The sequence below is a fragment of the Melopsittacus undulatus genome, chromosome 4 (assembly GCF_012275295.1).
Source record: "Melopsittacus undulatus isolate bMelUnd1 chromosome 4, bMelUnd1.mat.Z, whole genome shotgun sequence".
NCBI classification, from domain to species: domain Eukaryota; kingdom Metazoa; phylum Chordata; class Aves; order Psittaciformes; family Psittaculidae; genus Melopsittacus; species Melopsittacus undulatus.
Window position 1 is genome coordinate 20649300 of NC_047530.1, and position 25170 is coordinate 20674469.

General features: G+C 41.2%; 1 protein-coding gene across 4 annotated transcripts; it reads right to left on the reverse strand.

The window, feature by feature from the left end:
- Positions 1-986: 986 nt before the first annotated feature.
- Positions 987-11981, reverse strand: CLBA1 (clathrin binding box of aftiphilin containing 1). Of its 4 annotated transcripts, none has more exons than XM_031049458.1 (6): positions 11923-11981; positions 10136-10815; positions 6546-6694; positions 4557-4686; positions 3177-3287; positions 987-1743 (listed from the first exon to the last, which is right to left on the reverse strand). In XM_031049458.1, the coding sequence occupies exons 2-6, from the start codon at positions 10592-10594 to the stop codon at positions 1588-1590; spliced, it is 1005 nt and encodes a 334-aa protein (XP_030905318.1). In that variant the 5' UTR covers positions 10595-10815; positions 11923-11981; the 3' UTR covers positions 987-1587. The 4 variants fall into 4 exon arrangements, with proteins under 4 accessions (XP_030905318.1, XP_030905319.1, XP_005149729.1 ...); XM_031049459.1 differs by having other exon boundaries at positions 11953-11969; XM_005149672.2 differs by having other exon boundaries at positions 10136-10594; positions 11923-11963.
- Positions 11982-25170: the final 13189 nt, after the last annotated feature.

A 25170-nucleotide genomic window follows, 5' to 3' on the forward strand; every position in this document is an offset into this window, starting at 1 on the left:
CAGGACATGGGAAATGGCTTGAAATTGAAAGAGGGGAGATTAGATATTAAGAAGTTCTTTACTGTGAGACACTGGTACAGGTTGTCCAGAGAAGCTGTGGCTGCCCCGTCCCTGGAAGTGTTCAAGGCCAGGTTTCATGGGGCTTTGAGCAACCTGGACTAGTGGAAGGTGTCCCTGCCCATGGCAGGTGAGTTGGAACTGGATACCCAAACCATTCTGTGATTCTATGAATTGAAAACTCCAATCCAGCATTTAGTGAAAAAGTTGACTCTGCTCTTGCAACCACATTGAATTTTCAGTCTGGCAGTGCAGAACTTCCCCTAGAGCCAGAGAAGCTGCTCAGACATTTTCAAATAGTGCTTTCCCAAATGGCTTGTTACCGTTTACTGAGTAACTAATACACCATTCATCCCATGCGAGTTGCACTGAGCCATCACAAACATTACTGAAGTCATAAATTATTATAGCAACTGTAATTTCACTGCTGAACAGCTTATTAGATTAAGGGTTGGAGTCCGCCAGTGCTTTATAGTATTTTTAATTCTAAGAACAGAATAGGCACATCATTAAATAATTAACTGACTTAGTTTTGGAATATCCAGGTTTATTCCCTGCTTTTAACACATAAAATACCATTTAGGAACTCTTCAAAAGCCATATAAAACTCTCACACTCAGTATGGTCAAATAAGTAAACAGGTAGTAACCTGTGTAGAAGTTATTACCAGTGAATAAATAAAGCTGGTGCAGTTGGCAAGGAAGCACCACGGTTACATGGATGAAGGTGAAGTGCATCCCCTCTGGCACCCAAGCACACAGGAAGATGGGCAACATAGTCGATAGTTACTATAAAATTTTAAAAGGGCAGCAGTTTGCAGCCTTGTGGAATGCAAGTTCTGAGCTACATCCCTGCTAGGCTTTAACAAGTGTGGCTGTGTGGGGTGGAGGTGTTTGGTACCTGAATGAATCCAAGAAGTACTGTTAATGTCAGCTGCAGAGAGGCGATTTATTTCAGTTAGAAACCTATGCCAGAGCAAAACGTTTCACTGACTCTACTCAAATCACCACAGCAGGCTTTATCAGAAGTCAAAACAGTTTTGTTCTAAAGATCAGTGAAAGCCACCATATGTAGATGGCTCCTGTTATTGTGTTACGCAGTGGAGAAGTAACAGATCTCCGCTGATCCAAACTGGACCAAATAGGAGTGATGGTGACAAGGCACACCTTACAATGCACCAGAGCTGCATTTAGATTTTGGCAGGAAAAGGAGTTTTTTGATCAGAGGCATTAAGGCCTGAAAGATCAGTAGTTCAGGTCCACTGCAGTACCCTTAAAGCGTAACTGCAGTGGGATTTACTATAAGAGACATGACTGCAGCAAAACTTAGTAGGGCATAATTACACCTCTGACTTCACAACTAAATATCTTCTAGTAACATGGCTTTAGGAACCTCATATACAGCAATATGTCAGTTTCCTAAAGGACACATGTAGTCTACAGTACCACGCCAGTAACAAAATTAAGATAAATTGCATTCAGTTCAAAAAGAAAACAAAATGATTAAAAAGTGCATTTGGTTCAAACATCACTACTGAAAAAATTTCATTTTTAGGTTGCATGCAGCAAAAATGTGCTTCTTCCTTGGGGTTGTGATATACTGCATGTTTCCATTTGATGATGTGGTTTTCAAAAAGAGGTCCCAGGTGAAAAGATGACCATGTCTGGAATCTGGTGTTACAGAAAGCTGAGTGAACAAGAAAAACTAAGTTAATTGTTTCCATCCTACAGTAAATTAATCACTTTTCATATTTCAATCTAATTTTATAGAGTTTTCATAAAAGTAAAATTAGCATTTAAAAAAGGACATAACTAAGAAGATAAATAGAAATTGTTCTAATGATTTAACTTACTTAGAAGTAGAAATGGCAACATATGCTTCCTGATGAGCTTTACTTTGAGACACCAAGCTGTAGAGCTTGTTCTTCCCCTTCAGAGGCTACTCTAGGAAAAATACTGTCCATTTACCTCAACTTTGTATCATGTATCTTTTTACTCTTTCTCCTTTTTCTTCATCTACTTTGAACCACTTCTCCTTTGCCTAAACCCTGCCTTTGTATTTTACACATTTCAAGTATGTCAGCTACTGGGATCCCATCGTCATGTACTCACTGAAAAAGCAGAACTGAATTACGAAGGAATAAGCTACACCGTCTCTTTCAGCTTTCTAAGTCTCCAGACTAACATCTCTTATGTACAAGGTTCCCAGAATAGTTACACATCTTCATTGTCTGATGCAGTAAAGAGAATAAAACAGAGCAATGAAAGTGCACCTCAAACTATGCATCTCCACGGCAACACCAGTTGTTTTAGGTTATTTTCCTTAACTGAAGAAGGGACCTTGACTTAAGAATATTCATCCAAAGTACTCTGTTAAAAGCAGAATGTAACTGATTTTATCTTTTTTTACCACAACAGGGAATGATAATATTCCTTCCAACTTGCATTGCTTTAGCAAGAAAGAAATTAAGTTTATTACATCCTGTTTGAGCAATGATATAAATGCACTAACAACAAAGCATTTAATTTCACTCTCTGTTTTGTGACACGGCTTCAAAACAGTAATGTTCTCAAATCCTTATAGTTACAACATCAATTTTGCCTTCCTCTTGAAGTAACTCCTGTTTTCTCCCTGAGTGAACCAACTAAATCTGAATCATTCCAAATATCTGAATTGCAAGTTTGAATGTGATTTCTCTCTTACCATGTATTTTTGGAGTAGGTTAGAACCATCATTCTCAGTGACCAACGTGTTGGTACTTCCATATATATGCTGATCTTCCTTCGTCATCAAGAGCATCCTAACTACTTTTTATATATTGCTGCTGTCTCTCAACCAACAAAAAATTTGTCCTGCAGTCCAGCTCATGAAACAAATAACCTTATATTTAAGCATCCCCCATTTTATGTTGCTCTGTATTTGGTACATTATATTGTACCTCTTCTGAAGATGTCAGACACATTTCAAAGAGCAAAAAGCAACTCCACATCCAAACAATTATATTGACCAAACAATTACATTAGGACACTTCCTAGAACAGCGGGCTAGAACAGCAGAGAGGAACACATAAAATACACTCTGTGGTTCTTTGAAGCACTTACTTTCAGAGCAATACTTACCTTGGTCTGGATCAGTGCTTTGCAGTCATTAATATTGAATCCATCAAAACTGAAGTCGTCAGTATCTTTAACATTTGATTCCTCAAAAATATCCTTGCTCTCTGAAAAGTCCTAATAAAACATATTTTATATTTTCTTTATGAATTCCTATCTAATCTCAAAGCACACAACCTAAAGAGAAGCTACCCTCAAAGTAAGAATAACCACTAAATTTTACCTTTTGAAGCTGTGTTTTGATTTATCATGTGTCCTCCTTGCATTAAAGCAATTTTATGCCAGAATAAGTTCTACACACATTAATTTAATTGACTTAAATTAATAAAAAAGTAATTTCCAAATAAAATTAGCCTTAATAAACTACTCCAGAAAATAGCTGAGAAATACATCTTCATCAGTATTCTTAAAAGCAATACAATCTTCCTGTACCAGAAAAGAAGTAATGACCTCAGTTTAAGCTGCCTGGGCATTAATTTAATGCCAGTCTATCCATGGGAAAGGAACAGAAGGGGAGTTTAACTACGTTGGAGAAATGTCTCCCATTCTCTCCTGCTACGTGACAGTTCCAAAAAAGTGACTTTCAACTGCAGTATAGATTCTACACCTTCAGCACTGTCATTCTGTTTGCATATAACTTGCATGAAAGATCAAGTGTGTCCATAAAATCAGCATTTAATGCAGGACTCCTGACCCATGCTTCAGCAATCAAATTATCAATTGAGACAGTTACTTCCATATACAACTAATTCATCCCAACTAAATAACCAGGTTGAATACCAAGCCATGTATGATACCTTGATCTTCTCAAAAAAAGGAGGGTAAACAGAAACATTTCTTTTTGAGATATTTTCAGTACTGTTGGTTTGGTCTTGATTCAATTTAAAACAGACCCTTCCCTCAAGCCTTGCAAAAAAAGAATAATCTGAGGAAAAGGGAAGCGGAACACACTTTCAGTTCATATACAGTAAAAACATCCAGTAATTACTTTAACACCCTCTCTGATTCAAATCTGATTTTCACTTACTGGAAAGATATTAGATGCTAACAATTTTCTTGTCCTCTGAGAAAAAAGAAAACATCACACACATATCTGAAAGCTAATTCTACATCTATACTAAAGATGAACATACCACCCAGCAATAGGACACTACATAGTGGAGACTTCAATGGAAAGATGATCAAAATTTGATCCTGCACAACTTCATACTTCCTTACACATAATGATGAACAGACACTAGACTATCACTTTAATAGGCTCTCTCTAAAAACACTTGCAACCCAGATCTAGTTTCTTATGCATCTATCCCAATGCATAGCTTACAGAAAGTAAGATTCATAAGAAAGTGTTTATGCTGGCATCCTAGCAAACCATTGTTCAATTACCTTTTGATTTGCATCTATTCCAAGAACACTCAAGAGGTTTTCTTGGCAATGAGATTTACTCCAGGGATGTCTTAAACTGGGAGCATTATAAAAGTCTCTAAGTGTTCTCCATATGTTTCCAGAATCAGTGCTAGGAAAGAAAACACCATTTGAGGTTGTAAGGTGTACAGAGTTTCCAGTGAACGTATATAACTTCATTATTTTCACTACATATAGCCTTACTAGCTTACCTTGATCTAAAAAGCAACTCTTAAAACTCATTCTACATCCATTCAAATTATCTACCCAATGCACTAATAAGCTTTTGTGACAATTAACGGAAACAGTAAGTCAACATAACCGTACATTTGCACTTCTCAGATAAGAAGTTCACTAGAAGCATATTTAAGAGATTGTTACATGCCAACAGCTTGCATTATGCAGTTTCTTCTGTGACATGTGGGTAGGGTTCAGCCCTATTATTTCTGCACTTTGCATCTTCTGTCTCTCAAAACTCCTCCTTCCTATCAGTCACACCTCACCACTGCAGCAGCTCAGTGCTCTGGTGGGTGACCTACATCTGCCCTGGATATACAGGTACTACGAAACAAGCCGCACACGCTACTGAAACAGGAAGAATTAGAGTTCCCACTACACAGTACTTTGGATTCTTATATTGCATTCATCCCATATAAAGCCAGTTGCTTTTTGCTTAGGACAGGATGCAGTTATGACTATCTTCATTATTCACCATGGTACACCAAGGCTTTTATATCTGTAGCTGGTACTCTGCTATAATACTGCAGTCCTTTTTCATAGGAACATAGACCGGTTTGGGTTGGAAGGACCTTAAAGCTCATCCAGTTCCAACCCCCTGTCATGGGCAGGGACACCTTCCACTAGAGCAGGTTGCTCAAAGCTCCATGAAACCTGGCCATGAACACTGCCAGGGATGGAGCATCCACAGCTTCTCTGGGCAACCTGTGCCAGTGCCTCACCACCCTTACAGGGAAGAATTTCTTTGTAATATCTAAACTAAATCTACCCTCTTTCAGCTTAAAGCCATTCCCTCTTGTACTATCACTACATGCCCTTGTAAAAAGTTCAGCTTTCTTGTAGCCCCGATTTAGGTACTGGAAGGCTGCTCTAAGGTCTCCCTAGAGACCTTTTACAGACATATATTTCTCTACAAGTCTGAGGCTAATTAAAAATTAACACATATATAAGAACCTTGCCAAAAGGATGTTCACATTAAATGTTTTAACTACATTTCTTGTGATTCTTACATTTCTAAAGCATAGTTTGACCCAGCTTTCTAGATACAAAACCTCATATGTATAAAGAAATAACTATAATACTGTTCAGCAATTATAATACTGCTCAGAAGCTACTGATCCTTCAAAAAGATATAACAAAAGATATAACAAAGGATATGTAAAAGGATTCCAGCAGTCTTAAGAGAAAGCTAAGTTAATGGTACTAATTGCTACTAACATAACCCAAGGAAAGAAGCCAGATGCACCACAGATTCTGAAGCACATCTGGTAAAATACAATAAGCCACCACCAGGGAAAATTTGGCAGGGTATAGAAAAAAACAAGCAAGTGGGTTTTCAGTAGAAGCAGCAGCAGTGCTCCTGCCTCAGATGATGCAGAAGTCAGATGTGTGGTAAAGGACAGACAAGCAAACAGGAAGAACAGGTTGCCTGTTGGGTGTTCTGGCATTCCAGAGGCTTAGTCATAAGAAGGCACATCACAAGCAGGAAAAACACTAAGCAGAAATTGTTAATTTCTGATATATTCCCTTCTCTGTTTACCAATGGCTAAACCACAATACTTTTCCTTTAAAAATACAATACAAAGCTGGCAAGGTCTGCTGAAGAGCATAGTGATTAAAAAGATTTTTAAGTTCACCTTCAAGTCCCACTGATTTTTGAAGTATGAAATAAACTATAACTGCTGAGGAGCTTTGTAAGTAATATTTTTTTAACTGTTGATCTAAGCTCATTACCAAAGTTCATTCTTCGTAAGTTCAGGAATCCCAACATCTTCATTATTTGTATCAAGTACTTGATCTAAGCTTCTTATTCTCTCGCTGGACTGTGATACAAACACTTCTGGAAAGCTCAGCTTAAACATATCCTCATAGCTCTGGCTTGCCTAGAAAAAAAAGAATTTTATTAGATATGTTACACAGGCCATCCACACAGTTCATGAAGAACTTAGTCCAAAGATTGTATTATTGTTTTTAGATTTTGTATCACTATTAATGGCATAAAAAAAATTAGCCCATAGCTAATTGTTTTGAGTATTTACCTCTAATTAGAATTAGAGGAGGAGAAGCAAGAGTCCAAGAGTTTCTAATGAACCCTGGTCTCCAGCTTCTCAGCTACTAAATTGTACATTGGTTTGCCTATTGGCACTCAAGACTTCTTCACCTCAGCTAATTCAGTCCAGGTCAAAACTGAAGCATAGATAAATTCAAAAGTTTGCTTTGCTAACTTAGTATTCAAACACACCCAATTCAGTCAAATGTAACATATTACTAAATGCTATAGTTACCAATGTGTAAGTCTGCATAGAGGCTGGGGTGAGTATGTCTCTGCATACTTGCATTTGCACCAAACTTTTTCCAGCCTGTGCTAAAAATCAGAGACAGAGAGTTATATATTTTTTCCTCCTCCAGCAGTCATGAGGAGTAGGTTTGGAGGACTGAACATAGTCACATGAGTGATCCAAACAAGCCTATGGTAAGTAACAGGGTTATCTGAAGTGTAAGAAATACATATACTAGGAAAAATGTGCATAATCTACATTCTATCCTAAAGGAATGTTATGATGCCATCTGGTCCAAAATGACACATTTGTCCTTCTGTTCCTTCAAAGAAGAAATGAGTACCATTTTCTGAATTGAATTAATAGGCTTCAACATCCTGCAGAGGGACTGCAATTTAAGAGCAGCAATGTTGTGTGAAAACTAGAGAATAAAACCAGTCAGTTTGTTTTCTTTATCTAGCAATCAACAATTAAAACTGAAAAACACAAGTATGGATGCTCCATATTTTGACAATTTCATTTGATTGTAACACAAACAGCTGAAATAAGTGGAGGTATTTCCACAGGTTCATTATACTGCACTCAAACAAGTGCAGTAAATACTGAGAGAGTATTGATTTAATCTAATGATAAGGGGTAAAAATCAACAGAGCTGGTAGAAGGCTTCTGTACTTCTGAGCATGCTTCTAGAAATCGGTGCCCCACACTGCTCCCTCCTCAAGTAAGGCCTTGCTAAGCTGCGTACCCTAAGGCAACTGCTGGGTCATTCAAAGACTCTTGGTTAAAATCCTCTGAATCTTGCCCCAGATGTCATAATACTTTAAACTGATTTATAAATTATTTCAGTAGACTTAACTTGCATCAGGGGTACTATATGGCAGAGAAAGATGTATTGACAAGCAGAATTCTGTGAAGCACACTTGCTAAAGCATACATGGAGAGTCATGGTCAAGAAAAACAAAAACAACTTCCAAGTAGGTACCAAAACCTGAATGGAATTGGAGCTAAGGACAAATCAGGCAGTTGCTCTTGGCTTTGGTGAGTGTGTGAAATTACAGCCATGGAAGTGTGAACTGAGAGAAGCACAGGTCTGCCTCGTTTGTAATGTCTTCTTAGAGCCTGTAATGCTACTCTGACATGCATACAAGTCACTGGCTTACACTTTAGCCAAGCCAGATAAAATACGCAAGTTTCTTATGACCTTTATTACTTTTTACTCCAGCAGGTGTTTCTAAAACAAAATTTGTGTATATTTCCATCTACCCTGTAGCTTTAATTATAAAAACAGGAATGCACAAATTTCACAATTGTGCTTTTTGACTAAATCCTCTATATCCTATTATATCAGAATACTCCAGTGCTTAAGGAAGTGCACTCTCACAAAGGCCAGTATTTAAAGAACACATGAAAAATCCTTAAAGTTATTTGACCATGTAGGCAAAATATGCAGCTACTGCCAGGAAATTAGTGGTTGTTTTCATCTTAAAACACATGATTCTGGTCCACACTGACATTTAATTAACTAAAGCATTACGTATTGGATGTCAAATCTCTGACCTCAAATTATCTCTAGAGGTCTCTTCCAATCTATCTGGACCTTCTTCTATTATCGTACAGAAAACAGAGCCCTAACCCTAAGAATTTATGGCCTCAAATAAACAATATAGAAAGCACAGGAATGAAGGACAAAGCTACACTTATATCCTACACCCAAAGAAATCTCCAACAGCTCTGCAGATATTTTTCTACCCTGAGATAAGAAAAGCCAACTTGAAACTCTAGGTACTGTTAACTTACTTAGCTTATACTGGACACTTCCTTTTGCCTTTAATAAATACAAAAATAAATCAAAGGCTTCTGGAAAGAAAGCAATGCTATTTCATCTCTAATTGTTACATACTCTCTCTTTTCAACATAAGACTTCTTGTCACCAGTTCCCAGCATTACAAATACTTTACATTCTCTGTTTGTGCAATCCCATAACCAGGTACCTTGTGACCTCCACTCTGCCAGTGCTGGACAGCTTATCCCATGTGCATCTTTGTGCTTTTCCTGTTAACACCTCTGCCACAGGTAAAGTTCCCAAGCAAGAGCAAGGCAGCCCTTCCCCAGAAAACTCTCAGTTCCATACACATACTAAAACTCATCTTGCAGAATACAAGTAGTAAGCTGTTATTGCTCCTCATGAACCCCATGGAAGCCTTAAATCACTGCTCTTTTTCAAATGTTTTAGTTTAGGATAAAAGTAGGAGGGTGTTTTGTTTTGTATATTTGTATTTTCCTTTTGTTATTTTGTTTTCCTTTAGTGATGCATGTTTGACAAACATAGAAACACATCAATTGCAACAAGGTACAACCCTTAACTTTAAACTTCAAACCCTTAACCTGAACTTTTTTTTTTTGTGATAAGGACACATTATAGTATTTGTTCAGATTATTAGTTCTAACACTGTATGAGAGAATGGAACATCCTATGCTATAAAAAAAATAAATAAATAATTATACTAAATTACTTCTGTTCACCTTTTTGTCATTAACTTCCACCTGCAATCAGCCTAAAATTCCAAAAAGACCCCTAGATTATTCAGGCAGTATAGTAAGTAACAGAAGTTATTGTTTTTGCCAATTTCTAAGTCAGTGTTATGTTGCTTTACTTCAATAAGCTTGCAAGCAAGTCATATACTTTTTGACTTTCCTTTTTTGACACTAATTTTTTGTTTCCCATGCTCATTCTAATCTAGCTTTTATATTACGTGAGCTTCAGGGCAAGGTTCACTGTTTCTCTGTGCTTACTTATTCCTAGTGCCTAGAAGAAAAGTAGTACATTACATTCTTTAAAGCTCTCCAACAGGATAACATAAGTATTTGTCAAACACTATAAAGAAGTTGCTTTTCTTCCACCTGAGTTAGCTGCAAAGTACTTTGACAGTTTCTGTCCCTATTGCAACATCATTCTTTACAGAGAAGGCATTCAGATACAAATATTGAGATGTAGGAAGCAGTAACACGAACATTTCTGTTCTTTGGATTACTGTTAACACATACCTCATTTAGAGAGCTTGAAGCCTCCTGTATCACACTGTGTAGAGATGGCTCAGAATAAAAGTGATCAGCATCAGTGCTACAGTGTCCACTGCTGAAGTCTCTATCAACTCGAGAAGTTTCTGTTGACTTCACCAAAACTTCAAAATTTTGACTGAATCTCTCTGAGTCACCCAAGGACTCCTCAAAGCCTTCAAAATCACCCCAGGAACCACTGGGTTCTGAGGTAGTGTAACTGCTTTCAGAAAACCCCTCACAACTTCTCTCCTTGCTATTCGCTACAGGGAGGCTTTGCGGCATGACTTCAAGATTAGTACATTCTTCGTTAATTGTCCTTCCATTCAAGTTATAGTCACTTTCATCCAGAGACGTACCACCTGCTTCAACTGCCAGGTCTTTCAGAGACATTTGGTGCCATGTGTCTGTATCAGTAAGACTTTGTCCTAGTGACAGGTTCTGCATCTTTAGGAAAAACGAATTTGTTGAAATCTGCACTGCAAAAAAAAGACTACTGAAGTGCAGTTGCACTAGAAATATTAATATTTCCAAAAGAGAATCAAATTTCCCATTTCACCCCAAAGAACAATAACACTGCTAAATTAAAACAGGATGTCCTTCAACCTCTCCTCCAGTAATCAGCATGTGCATGTTATTCAGCCTCATTTTCTATGTAGGTTATTAGTCTGCAAAGAAAGAATTATAAATAAATACTTCTGTGATAAGGGCTGTGTCAGAATAAAGAAAGATAGCTGATAAGGAAGGAGAATGAATGCTCAGGTTAAAATAAACACATTCCACTATTACACAACTGAAAATTGCTGTAGGCAAAATGATATAAAATTCACACTGAGCTGTCTGCCCACACCACATGCAAGCTATGGAACTGGTGAACAGTATTCAGCAAACAACAGAAGTTGTTGGATATTAATTGAGTACTGATTGAGTATACAGGAAACAAACAAGAATAATTATAGGCAGTATCTGGTACTTATTAAATATTTTCTGTAACTACTACTTTTTACTGTAACTATTTCATCCACATCATGCATACTGGAGCAGCGCTTTTTGCCTACCAGGGCTTCTCCTATCTGAGCGATTACTAAAGAGATGAACGAGACTTGCAGCGGCACGGGCACTGGCCGTTTAATCCTGTGAAAAACAGTGCTGCAACTGCTTCAGCAATTAAGAGTTAAAAAGTTCAGTTTGACATCTGTAAATTATACAGGCAATACTGCATTTATCGTACGAGATTAATCACGTCTCCTCAAGCACTTTACGGACTGAGAAGCTGTCAGTAAGGAAAGGGTTTGGAGCTTCACTAAAACCACTTCGGAAAGACCGTCTGCTATTAGGTGTTCTCCGTGTTTAACAGACCGAGTTAACCTGGGGGGGTTCTCTCCAGAGTTCACCTCGAAGGTGGCTCAGGGCCGGCCAGGCACAACCCAAGGTCCGGATGGACCCGAGCCCACCCTGCCGTGACGCGCAGGGCTTTGGAGGGGTCCGGGCTCGGAGCGAACCGCCAGGGCACGGGAGCAGGGGGCCACGGCGGCCGAGAGCCCGTCCCCAACCCGGCCGAGTCTGCACCCGGGGGAAGAGGCTCCTCCACTCGGGTTTCTCACCGCCAGGGCTGAGCGCTGGCACCTGCGCCCCGCACAGCGGCACAGCGGACCCCTCGCCCCACGACGCCCGGGCAGCGGAGGACTCGGGCAGGGTGAGGGGGAAGCTGAGCCGCAGCCGGGACACCCACGGAGCCTGAGGTGCGCCGGCCGCCTGTGAGGAAACCGCCTTACCGCCGATCCCGGGCCCGGCCCGTGCCGTACCGCGTCGCGCAGGCAGGTCGCCAGGGGCGGGGCCTAGGTGTGCCGGGCAGGCCGGCGGGGCCGCTACCGGCCGGGGCGGGTGCTCGCGGGGCGGAGCAGCGCTCCCAAGCCCCGCCGGCGGGCGGAGGGGACAGCTCCTCCGGTGGGACCGGCCCCCCGCGGGCATGCTCGGCTTCCGCCCTCAGCGGGGAGCAGCCAGGGGCCGCGGGGCCGCAGCCCCTCCTCAGCGTTCTCGCAGCCTCCTCCGGCTGCGGCCCCGTTATTCCCCCGCTCTCTGTTTTGACAAGTACTTCCCCGGCTCTCCGGCCTTACCCTCGGGCCTCGGCCATTGCGGTTGTTGTCACCGGCACCTCCCGTGGGTTAAAACTGCCCTGTTGCCTTCAGCCAGAAGTCAGCTGCCACCCTGCAGAGAAAGACTGACTTTAAACCCCTGATGTGAAAAGTATTCACGTTTTTCCAGCTGCTTCTTTCCAGCCTCGCTTGGCATAGTCCAGAGTATAGCGTCCCTGCCCGTGGCAGGGGGGTTGGAACTGGATGAATTGAAGGCCATTTCCTACCCAAGCCATTCTATGATTCTATTATTACAAAATTCCAGGGTACAGACTTAAAAAGAGTAACAATCAATCCACCAGTAACTTAAGCTCATGGTAAAATGGTAGGAACACACCACCACCAGCTGCTCAGGATCTCCTCTTCCTCCTTTTGCTCCCCAAGGTGTTTGGCTGCCCTTCCTCTCTCTCTGCTGAGGCACTTGTAGCAGGTAAATGCAGAAGCTGTGTGTCCGATCGGTGTGTTGGGGTCACCCCACAGCTGGGGGTGACCATCACTTCTTGCCCTTCTCTTGAGGAGCAGAGGTGTGTGCTGGTGGTGGCTTGCCCAAGGCTGGGAGTAGAATGAAAGAGGTCAAAGAAATGTCCTCAGCCTCCTTGTCCTCAGGGCTTGGTTAAACATCCGGATAGCCCCAGGCAACGGGGGCATTGTAAAAGTAAAGGAAAAGGTTTTCTGGAGCAAGGCCCGAAGTAAAAAGCTTTTTCTGTTTGTTACAGGACGTATGTCTTCCAGCCCAGGCACAGATACATGCACTCCCACATATCTGACTCATTCCAGGCTGTAGTGCTTTATCTGAGGGCAAGGGGCTGAATTTGGGAGCAATATCCAGGGGCAGAGCCAAAGAAACTTCACTGGCAAGTTTCTGACAGATTTTTACACCTCGTTTTCATTCTCTTTGTAGCAGTTTCTTACTCTCCAAGGCCATCCTATGGCAGCCTGCAGCTCTGAGGATGTCCGACCAGCTCAGCGGGACTGTGATTCAGCCCCAAAGCATCTGACACTTGTTGAGGTAGCCTTGTCACCCTACAGTAAGTTGGTGCTGGGGGGACCTCAGGGTTTTCAGCTCTCTTTTCAGTTGTGAAGGGAGCTCAGCATTGTTTCAGCTACCGAGATTGTTTTACATTTTCACCTTTGTCTTCTCAAAGGGAAAGGCTACAGACTGTACAAAGGCTGAGATGCAGCTCTCCATACCATGCTTTATACCCTGAGAGGAAAGCCTATGTAGGTTTTGCAAACCTGTCTCTGTCCTGCCAAGTTCAATCTGTCTTTGCAGTAGTGCAAGCAGAGTGATGGGAAAGCAGAGAGCATCAGAAACTGCCACAGGCTTTAGAAACCACAGTGCAGGAAAACGAAACTGTAGTGCATTCTTCCCAGGGTAACACCAGTAACTTTATTAAGGACTTGCCGCATAATGGTGTTTATTTCTCTCTCCAGCACACCCTATAACCCACGCTGGGAAAACCAAGTTGCTAACTGTGAGTCCATGCCGAGGAGGCAATGGGCTGCACTATCTGTGAGATGTATCTACTGCTGCTTCCACTCTAAGGCAAATGTAGCTGAAGCCCCACAGAACCAGCTTCAGAAGAATCTGCCCTGGTGTATTTTGTGCAGGTTTTCAAATCAGGAGTCAGCATGAGGTACAGCCCCCTGTAGACTGTATCTCATCCGCTCTCCTCTGAATTCACTTCCTGTGATTCAGACCAGGTGAGTGTGAGTGTGACAGCTACTGCTGGGATCCCCAATTCCTGTTTTAAATGACACCCTGCTGTAGACTGAGTAGTTAAAGTGAAAAGCATGATCACAGTTGGATTAAGGATTTTTGCCTCTGAAATATATTGGGGGGGGGGGGAAAGATGTTATCTGGGGCCATCCCCAAAGTCTTTACAATTTTATCTGATACATACCAGGCCTTAGGATTTACCCCACAATAACAGCATTAAAACGATATTTTTTAATGAATTGTGATTTTTATTTTTCTAAAACAACCCAGTGTTTATTTCAAAGGTAAATATGCTAAAAGCTTCAAATATGGACTATAAATGTGTGCATCTACTAGAACACTATCTCACTACTCAAAAATTCACCAACACAAGCAACTGCATTGGCTGAACACTCATCTGCAGCTACTATTACTCCTGTCACCATCCGTACTGGAAAGTTACTTGAGTTGGAGTGCATATACTCTAGATTTACTCTTTTTTTTTTTTTTTTTCATTTTCTCCTTTGGAAGAATTCCAGTCTGCAATTAAAATATTCAACAGGATAACTGAAAAGTACTTACTCGCAGAACAAATCAGCACCACACTGCTGTAGTATGAATTATATGTCTGTGAAAGATCTGGTCCTCAATTACGAAATTCTGTGCTTCCCCTGTAAATAATATGGATGGCTTTTTATTTCCTTCATTTGCTTTCTTGGAAAAAAAATATTATAAACAAGCAGTACCTCTGTATACAAAATTTTTAGGTTGTTTTTCAATTGAAACATTAAGCAAGATTAACTTGCTATTTAAATGAAACATTTTCTTTGATTCATATGAAATATTTGGGTGCCTTTTCATGTAAAAATAATGAATTACATTTAGCTAAACTGGCTTAAGATGCTGCTTAGAAAGTGAGAGTAAACATGTTTTCAGAGTCGATAAATGATTTTGATTGGCTCAAAAAGACTTTTCATTAGATGAGCTGTCTTCTAAGTGGATGATTAATAATTTTTTCTCACCATGAGGATCCAGATTTTAGAAGTGCAGGAACATCAGCAATATTTTCATTTCCACAGTAATAGTGCTCAGCTTTTTTAAAAAACCCAGTGCAGATATCGGGTTTAGCACTGATTTAAGTGACTACCTATGGCTTAAATTTTAAAATGTCATTGATTATTCCATTAAACTCCCCCCTGGAGACACAGTGATTTTCACCATACCTTCCAGCTTTCCTTTGCTGTTGGTACAGATGGTTTGAAAGAAAGGTCAGTAAAATCAATCGTCTTTTCTCTGAGTTAGATATGAGAACAGCAGCACTTCAGGGCAAACTTTCATTCCTCCCGGGTACGGTGGCTGTGGATTTTGAGACAAGGCACAAAAGCACAAAGTGTAATCAGTTCTAAATAATGTTAAGTTTGATGGCTTTGTAATGGAAAATAACTGCGGTGCTTGAAGGTAGCTGACATAGTTTCAGGTCCTTAGGACCTTAGTACAAAAGGTGTAAGAAAAGCATAATAGAAAACCAGCACGTGGGTATGGGGAGTACCCTGGACTAGCTGATGGCCAGGATGGGAGCAGTTAAACTAACTGATAAATAGAAGGACAGGATGATTGCTATGTCTGTAATGGTACTTAAGCTGGTTATGAAGATTGTTGGGAAAAGTAAACGACCCTTAAAGACCACCGTCACATTTTTGTATGCATGCGGGAAACTTTCTGGAAAATGATGTAATATGCCCAGTGACCATATAAGGATGGTCTGTATAGCAATACAGGGACACACGTTAGGAGAAGCTATCCCCCGTGTCTCCCGGCGCCACAATAAAGAAAACCTGCTTGTCAACTTGAAACTCTGCTAGCGAGTTTGTTCATGGAGTTTTCCCCGAATCAAATTGCAGCACCCCCTGTGAAATATTGCTCTGCTTGCTAACGCAGTGTGTGATGGGAATCGCTGTCGTTAATGAGTCACTTGCAGCAGCTGGCAGTGCCTGGAATGAAAGACGAACCAGAATCTTCCCAACAGCAGATGGCAGCTCTCCCTTGTCTCTTCCGTACCCACAATATTGTCAGTTCTCTTGAGCAGGGGAGTGATTCAACCCTTCTAAACACTGCGTTAAAAAGGTATTGGACCACCTGCTCTACGACCTGACTACACAAAAGACATTTCACATGACCCCTATATTGGTGGGCTGTCAGTGTAGAAAGACCTACCCATAAAACCACAATATCCTTTGCCAGGAGACCTAAGTTATACTTTAGGTGCCTTTCTTTTTTCTCTCAGGTGTGGAATTTAAGGAAGCTGTAATCCACCTCTCAAAAAAGCTAATGTGCAAGAGGTGTGTGTGCCCTTGGCTTAGTTGGGGTTGAGGTTGTTCAGAGGTTTGGGGTTGTTCAACCTGGAGAAGACTCTTGGAGAAATCTTATAGCAGCTTCCAGTACCCAAAGGGGCCTACAATAAACCTGGGGAGGGACTTTCCACAAGGACATGTACTGACAGGACAAGGGGAAATGGCTTTAAACTGACAGAGGGGAGATTTAGTTTAGACATGAGGAAGAAATTCTTCACCGTGAGGGTGCTGAGGCATTGGCACAAGTTGCTCGGACTGTGGGTGCCCCATCCCTGGCAGTGTTCAAGGCCAGGTTGGATGGGGCTTTGAGCAATCTGGTCTAGTGGAACGTGGAGGGCTTGGAACTAGATGACCTTTGAGGTCCCTTCCAACCCAGACCATTCTATGACTCTGTGGTTCAGTGTCTACCTTTAGCATTTTTTTTTTCTGCTTTTAGCCCAGTAGTGTGGGTTTGAAGCAAATCTCATGTTTGCTTCTCTGACTAGCCTGGCTCTCAGAGTGATTTTTGAGGAGCACAAACTAGGTGTCTTCTGGGTAAAGGCAGTGAAATGCCATTCCACTCTGGCATTTCATGGAAACATCATCTTCCAAATCCCTATATGGGCTGCACTACTTTTCAGATCCTCCAGCATGTTACATAGCACATGAGCTTAAAAAAGACTCTCAAACCACTCAGAGCTTCCACAAGATCCTGATTTTTTGTGTGTGCTAAATGCAAAGGGCCAAGTGCCATAAGCACCTTCCTATTTGCCAGGTTCTGCCAGCATTCAACTCTTCACCACCACTCCATCATCCACAGACACTTCTAGTTTGAAATAATTTCCTGTCTTTAGCTGCTCTCCCTTCTGTTATAGTCTCACTTGCTGAACACCTCGTTTCTATTATCAGATCTTTTTCTTACTATCCATTTGCCAACTGTTCTTTCCTCTGCCTTTAGCCTCCCGAAAACTAAGAGAGTTGTAACCTGGGCCCCTTGTGGAAGTGGTAGTGCTTGCTATTCTGTGAGAAGAATATGAGAGGCAGATGGGAAGGACAAAGGTTTCCTGGGTAGCAAGAGTAATTTGCTGGCAGAAGCAGGAGGTTGCTAATGTCACGACTGCTCTTGGTATGAGAACACTGGCAAGCAGTGGTCCACAGATTTCAGGAGAATAAAGGTCATCCTCTTGAAGTCCTATTACACTTCACCGAGAGCATGGCAAACATATACCTCTTACATGAGTACAACATGGCAGCAGCTTCTCACATGGGGTCTCTCATCATGGTAGAGAACCTGGAGAAATGACAATGCTTTGACATGGCTCCAGGGTTCCTATTCTTGTATCCCCCAAAAGATCCCTTCAAGGTATCATAAGGTACCTTTTTACCTCCTCTGCACTGTAGATGGAATCAACACTCCCTATGCATACTCTTGTTTCCAGTACAGTACTGCTTTTCTGTAAGTGGAATTACAGCTTTGTGCTTAGGTTTGCAGGGAAGTGATATATACCACCAGGCTGCACAGAAGAGCTGGTATACCTCTAAAAGCAAACACAGGGGCTACAAGCTGCAGGAGAAATCATTCACACAGCAGCTACCTGAAACTATAAACAATGATAGGAAACTGCCTGCCCAGTCCTGACTCAGTATGAATAACTGCCTCAAAACTGTGCAACAACCGCGCTAATGTATGTGTAAAAAAATGGAAGAAGAGCTCCTTCATTCAGCAGGGCTGACAGCTATTCCAGACGGCAGACTTCTACTTGGAAACAGAGGCTCTGGAGGGGTGTCATGGCCCCACAACATTGTCTCCCTCCAGAGCCACCCAGTTGCTGCACAGACATCCTGCAGGTGGGCCTGTGGCAGGAGTTGGAGAAGGAGGGAGTTCAGCGCCTTCCAGTAACTGACATGCGAGTCCAGACCTTGGAGAAATTGTCTTGTACCAAATTATTTGCTACTGTAGGCATAACCAATGGCCATATGAAGATTTTGCTTCTCATAATCCATCTGGCCAAGGAAAGGATCCTCAGGGCAGACAATTACACATCTGTTGATCTCTGAAACCTACAACTCCTGATTCTCTTGCTGTTGTTTTCTTCTCCTATTTAGATCTCTCCTTGCCCTGAGTGTAGTCAGAGCAGGTCTGCTTAAGTTACCCCTTCTGAACACAGGTGAAAGTGGGCCCTGAGCTCCCTGGACCTTCTAAAGCTTGTAGAAGGATGTGATATATCCTACAACTTGAAAAAGGCAGTTGTTTGGCAGTTGTGTGTGTGGTACCACAGCTGAATTGTATTCGGTGCTTCACAGTCATCTACTTATACATGCTCCTTGCTCTATTATCATTTCCCATTAAGCTACTGTTCTGTGTTGCTTTTTCTGGTGATCATTCAAAATCATCATTTACATGTATTGTCCAACAGTTCCTGCTGCCCACATGGGCTTTTCAGATACATAGACTTTAATTTACTGAAACCATGCCTTGTAATTTTTGCCAGTCCCCTGCATACACTGTTAACCGAGTTGTGATAGCTGCAGTTTGCAGCTCACTAATCCTCTAGTTTAATGCCTGATTAGATCCTAAATCCGTCATTGTTAGTGAGATGTGGGTGTGGAGGGCAGGAAGATTTTGTCCTCTTGGCTGAGAGCTAAGCTGCTAGAGGTACACCCGACTGGTGCTGTATGAGTCTGTTAATTAGCTTGCCTGGAAATTTTGCCAGTGCTGTTCAGTGAGAGGACAGACACTCCACTAGAAGTGTTGTGCTTCATTTTTAAGTCACAGCACTTGAGACTTAACAAACTTCAAGGAAAAAAAAAATCAAATCATTAGCATAAAAATATTTTTAAAACCTCAAGTCCCCTCTTCAAGCAGCATTTGAAAGAACACTGAATCATAATAACACTTTTATAGCTCCTGAATGACAAGGATCTTGCTTCTTCACTCTCCAAGTGAACTTCACAAGGGCTCCAGCGTAGCTAGCGCAGTGGTCACCACTGCATTTTGCAAGGGGGAGTCGTCACCACTCCATCTTGCACTGTGGAAACAGAATTAAAGATAAAGTTATCTGCCCCCAAAAGAAGATACCAAGGCCCTGTTGGATGTCTTCATTGATGAAGAAATCAATGATCAGTAAAGGTGTTATTCTTCTGCTTAAATTGTAGCACTGCAGTATTAATGAAAAATACATGCCATTCTTGCAAGAAAATAAAAACGTAATTAAATGGCAAAAAGGCAGAATTCGTGTGTTTTGAGTATGTGTGCAAGGGACTTATCTGCCTTTCCTGCTGGATGGTGCCATGGCAGACCATTATGACTGTGTTACAGACAACAGGCAAGGGCTCAGCTGTCAAATAAAATAGATGACAGTTTCTGAAGCAGAAGTAAACAGCAAACTGAACTTCAAACCCTTGCCATGCCCGAAGTGGCAGGGCAGGCTCTCAGCGCAAGGGTCTGAGGGAACAAGCCCTTCTCTCCCACCTTCACTGCAAACATCCTACATGTGCTCTCAGCTTGTTCCTTCCCATCACAGTTAAAAATACAGTGTGTACCACACTGACAAATGTTTTAGAAGTGTACACATGGCATATGGATTGCATTTAAACCTTATTCAACCACCTCCTTGAACCATATTTCCAGATGCCCTTCGCAGCATGAAGTTAATAAGAAGGCAGGCCTTAACCTCAACTTCCCTTCTAGCAGAAGCTGTCGCTTCCCCTGGCAGGGGAGTTGAAACTAGATGACCTTTAAAATCCCTTCCAATACAAGCCATTCTATGATTCTGTGATTTTGCCTGTATTGCAAGTGGCAAACTAAATACAACTAAATGGATCACAACATAGACTTTTTTTTTTTTTTTTTAAATGAGAAAACTGTTTAAACCCACAAGTTAGAGCTAACAATCAGGAGCTGGATGGCAAAGGAGGCTGCTCTCCAGCTCCATGTAGCACCATAAATCTAAGGCTGAACAATTTACAGAAAAGATCAAAAGAGGGCAGGCGAGAGCACGTAACCAGTTCCTCCTTTCCTCACGACGCTGAAGCGGAAAGAGGGCAGCATGTGTTTTATTTAATGGTTTCTATTGCTCCACTGCTAAGGCTGGATTTCTGAGAGCAAAACAAATCAGATGTAAAAGCAGGGAACCTCTGCTGTGGCAGCTGGGTCTGGCTTGGAAATTAAAAGTTTGGGTCTAGATCCAAACTCTCCTACAAATGCCCAGGGACTTGGTTTTTAAGATTTAGATTTTATTCATTTGTATTTATGGTAAAAACCAAAACAAAACAGAAAAAGCTTAGCGTGCATCTGTTAGCAGCTGGCCTAGGCTTCCTGAGCTATTGTAAATGAGGTTAGCAGGGCTCTGCAAAATATTATCATAAGGTTGCAATTAGTGATAAGAAATATGCCACACACATTTTCCATTAAAAGAAACAGTTGCAGTAAAAGGCTTTTCAATGGAGGCCACATCAAAGCATGGAGTTTGTGTAAATGAATAATACAGCAAAATACAAACTTCAGATGCACAGACACTGATGGTTTACATTTCTAAAAGGTCTTGTTGAGAAGTACGGCCACACCTTATATTAATTTTCCATTTTAAATGTTATATAAAAGGGCACTACTTAATTTATTAGCTTGAATATAGACATGATTTATAGAGGTATGAATGTGTTAGGGAAAAACAAGCTATATGGATACAAACATGTCACAGAAAGGCATTTTGTTAATCAAATCCCTCTTTAAAAGTAAACTTATTGAGCTATTAGATTTTGTAAAATACCCATTTACTAGTCTGTTTATTTACTGGTTGCTCTCCACTTACAAGCTGCTGAAACCTTATAGGATGTTTAGGAGTAAAACCTTGCAGAATAAGGTGACTTGAAAACTTCAGAGTTTTGAGCTTATAGCTAACACATGGATGTTTTTCTCCCTGCAGTCAATGAGACAGCTTCATTAACTGTAATTAAAGTTTACCCATCAGAAGATTGGGTCCTCTCTTTTGAAATAATGACACCAAGGTTTCTATATTTAAATCAGTTCATATGACAAAAATATTCTGAATACAAAGAGGATTAAACTGAATATAGTGGGGTAAATTTACTATATTAGGTCTTTGCCTTGTTTAATTTTAATGTATTAATTTTGCATTTCTATACCGCATTGTTCGACGTAGAATAACTGAGCTAAATTTAGTTCCGCTTTATGCAAGCCCCACCAAGTAAGTATTCATGAAGGGCTGTAACAGCACAAAGCACTTTCTTGCAGTGAGTCCCAAAAGGTGGCTTGGAAGTCAATGACATCAGGTCTCAAAAGTATGCAGTCAACACATCTGGATCAGCACATCATAACAGCATTTGCTGAAGAGGTCCTTTGGAGCCACAGTCAGGTTCAAGCTGCTGTTTTCCAGGCAGAAGCCTCATGGAGGACAGCAATATAATCTTTCTAAGCAATCCCTCAGTTGAGGCTGCTGGTGTATTGTGTGTGTGTTACAGTATCCTGCTTACCCTGCTCACCCAAAGGGGTAAATTATGCCTAGAAAGTCTCACTGCAGGAGTGCTGAGTATTTGAAATGCCATTAGTGAAGTGGGAAGAGAAAAGCACCAAAGCAGAGCCTATGATAATCGGGGAAAGCAGCCAAGGTGGTTCCACAGGTTGAAAATGATCTTCAGTCACAGTGCTGACAAGGGAAACACCAGCTTAGCCAGAGAGCCACTGCAGTGGCAGCTCTCTGAAAGGCAGTGGCTGCAGCTGAGCCATTGCTAAGTTCCAACAGCTCTTGGGCTGCTCTATTGGCTTTGCCATGAACTCTTTACATCATGGTCATGGAAGCAGATAGCCAGGATGAGTGCTGCTCCTCTTGGAGCAGGCATGAGGAACAGGCCCTCTCGACACCACACTGTGCACCCAAATGATTGGTTAGGCTCCTGTCCACTCTCTGCTCTGTAAGTCTCAGGATGTTTTTGGCAGAGATGACATTCATGTTGTCCTCTTGGTAGTTATCAGGCATGATGAGAAGTTCAGGATCAGATCTGTTTTCAGCTAGCAACGCAGGTGAGAGAGGCGAACCTGCTTGTCCTATAAGCCACATTCCTAGATTTGCCCAGGCATCCAAAGTGCTGGGAGAACTCTTGCAGCCATCCCTCCATCCTACTGACAAACTGAGAATGGCTTCAGCTGGTACTGGGCACCCTGATTACTTCAATTTGAACATGCATATTCAGTCTGTCCCCCAAGCCTTGCCCTGGGTCCCTCATGTATTGGTGTACACTCAGGTGAGCTGATAGAGGTTCTTTCCTTTCTCACACGTGGGCATGAGGATAAAAATATGACTCCTTGTCACTTGCTCCCCTTCTCAAGCTCAACTGTCCATGAGAGAGTAGTTCAGACAAAGGATTAAATGGATGATTTCTTCCTCTTTCCCCAGATAGCAGTCTAAAATTCACAGCAGTCCATCAAGAAAGTTATCTGTTCTATCATGGGTTTGCTATTATTTTTACACTTTTATTTAGCTATATCTCAGGGAAAAAAAAAAAGAAAAATCCCTGCAGTTTTAGCTAATTTGGCTTCGTTTACTCCAAAGATTTTAGTATTCAGTGAACCAGACCAAATCACTGATTTCAAATGTCTGATCTGCAGCACAGAGTCTTGAATCAATTCCAACTAGCAGAAATGTGTGTGTGCAGAAGTGCTGACTGGTTGTAGCACCATACCCCTTTCCATCACTATACTTTTCCCAGGATTTAAGGAGACTTCTTCAACAAGATACAGTCTGTGATTTTACAACACTACTTCCTAGAGCTTAGTTTGCTCGCTCTGCCCTGAAGGCTCTAAGCAGCAAAGCTCAGCCAGAAACCTAACAGTGTGTCTGACTGCAGCACACTTGTTCTATGAGGAGGAACCTGGGGATACAATTTCCCAAAATTTTCTTCATGAATGGTCAGTTACCTTCCCAGCTGTTGGCTTCACTAGAAGCACTATGAATAAACCCACAAAAAGTGTAACCAGCTGCTGCTATTGCAATTTAAAGCAATTTCAGCCATCAGTGGATCATACTGCACAGCATCGGTTTTTCTTAGAGCTCTTCCCTGAGCAAGGGGATCATGATGGCTGAAGGAGCTACCTCTGTTCAGCAGAGCCTGGGATCTGACCCTATAAGCATTTCCTATGAAGCTAACGTGTGTTTTTTTCCTTGTGTGAAGCAGATGGGAAGCACACCAGAGACTGTTATCGGGGTTGTGGCACCTTAATAGCTTTTTATGTTTGTGCACAACTTTCCCGTAACAATGAGTTGCAAAGGTTCACCTGCTGATCCCAGTCACAAGTGCTGTGTTTATAACAAGTATGTTTGTGGTTATGGAGCTCTTCCCTAGGGTCTCAGCTGCTGGTACAGAGGGAGAAGCCTGTCTGTGTGTTCCACTAAAAACTGTTCTTTCATTTGCTCAGATTCTCTACCAACTTAATCACAATTTTGAAATAACTAAGATCAGGAAGTAGATTTACAAAGTTCATACTGAACGGTTCTTCCCTTTTCTTAAATAGCAAGTTACCCTAGTATCATATATGAAATCGTCGTATACGATAAACTCAAACCCAGCTTTGGTTGTTCCAACTGATTAAACAGTTTTTCCCAATTAATGACAACAATTTTTATGTAATATAAAAATTAATCAGATGATTTTATAGATTTGCAAGGTGAACTTTTCAATTAATTAACCCAGAATTTCACATTGCTGAGATGGATCCATAGTGCTAGAAGAGTAGATGTGCATACAGCAGTTTAAATAATTGGACTAAGTGATTCACAGTGTGTATATAAAGTTGCAAAAAATTCATCGTAAGGAAAACACTTCTGAAGAACACTTATTGTTTATTTTGCTATTATTTGAGTAATTTTGAAAAGCTTTTTTCAAGGCTATAGAATGTTAAGTAAGAAATACCACAATATTTTGCCTTAGGGGGATTGTGTTCTTATCTGCTGACTTGCAAGAGGCATGGGGTGAAACGCCCAAGCTGTTCTAGCTGTCATAACTACATAATACCACTTTGAAGTATGTTAATATTCTTTCTGAGCTGTTCCACTGCTCTCCACTGAAACCCTCCTATTACAAGTTGTCTTCAAATAACAGAAGGAGCTTGAAGAACCCTTAATCTGCAGGGCTGTGCAATGCTGCTTTAGAAATGTTGCAAAAGGGGACAAGAAAAGACAAGAAATTAAAACTAACTGATGTGGTTAAACTGTGGAAATTCATACCTCTTGAATTCCATAGACTCAATTTAATTGCCCCTGCAATCTGTTTATTGAAGCTGCTGTAAATACTAGTATATGCAGTATGAGGGATATTTAATAAGGCTAAAACTAGAAATACTTGTTTCCCTAGACTCTTTCCGCAGTCACAGGAGAGAAAAAAAGACTTTTCCGAGAGAACAACTGGATCTGCAGGTCCACTGAGCTCATGAAAAGATACTGGAAGAGTGATGTCCTTTGCTCCAGTCTGTCTGCTCCCTCCAGTTAGCTCCTGTATTCACTGGACTTTCCCATCAGCCAGATCAGCTTTCTAACACAGAAGAAAATTATGCTGTATTTTTCTGACAGGTACATCTGCTGCCAGCCTGGTAGCTGAACTGGTACATGGGGTGACCTGGCCTTGCCTAGGTAGGAACTGCATTCACAGGATGATGAGCAGTACCTTGAATCCCTGAACATCTTCAAAGAACTCTGTGCCTCATAGGGCAACACCATGATTCTGCATTACATATATATATACATATACACATATATATACATATACACAGATACATGTCAATATGTATATATACCTGTTTAAATACTAATTATAGAGACATACATGCACCTACATCTGCCTAGGAAG

Coding starts and splice junctions, on each gene's coding strand:
- CLBA1 (XM_031049458.1), bottom strand. CDS start 10,594: ATGCAGAACCTGTCACTAGGACAAAGTCTTACTGATACAGACACATGG. Junction 3,288..4,556: donor GAATAGATGCAAATCAAAAG/GTAATTGAACAA, acceptor ATGTTTTATTAG/GACTTTTCAGAGAGCAAGGA. Junction 1,744..3,176: donor AAGCACTGATCCAGACCAAG/GTAAGTATTGCT, acceptor TTGTTCACTCAG/CTTTCTGTAACACCAGATTC.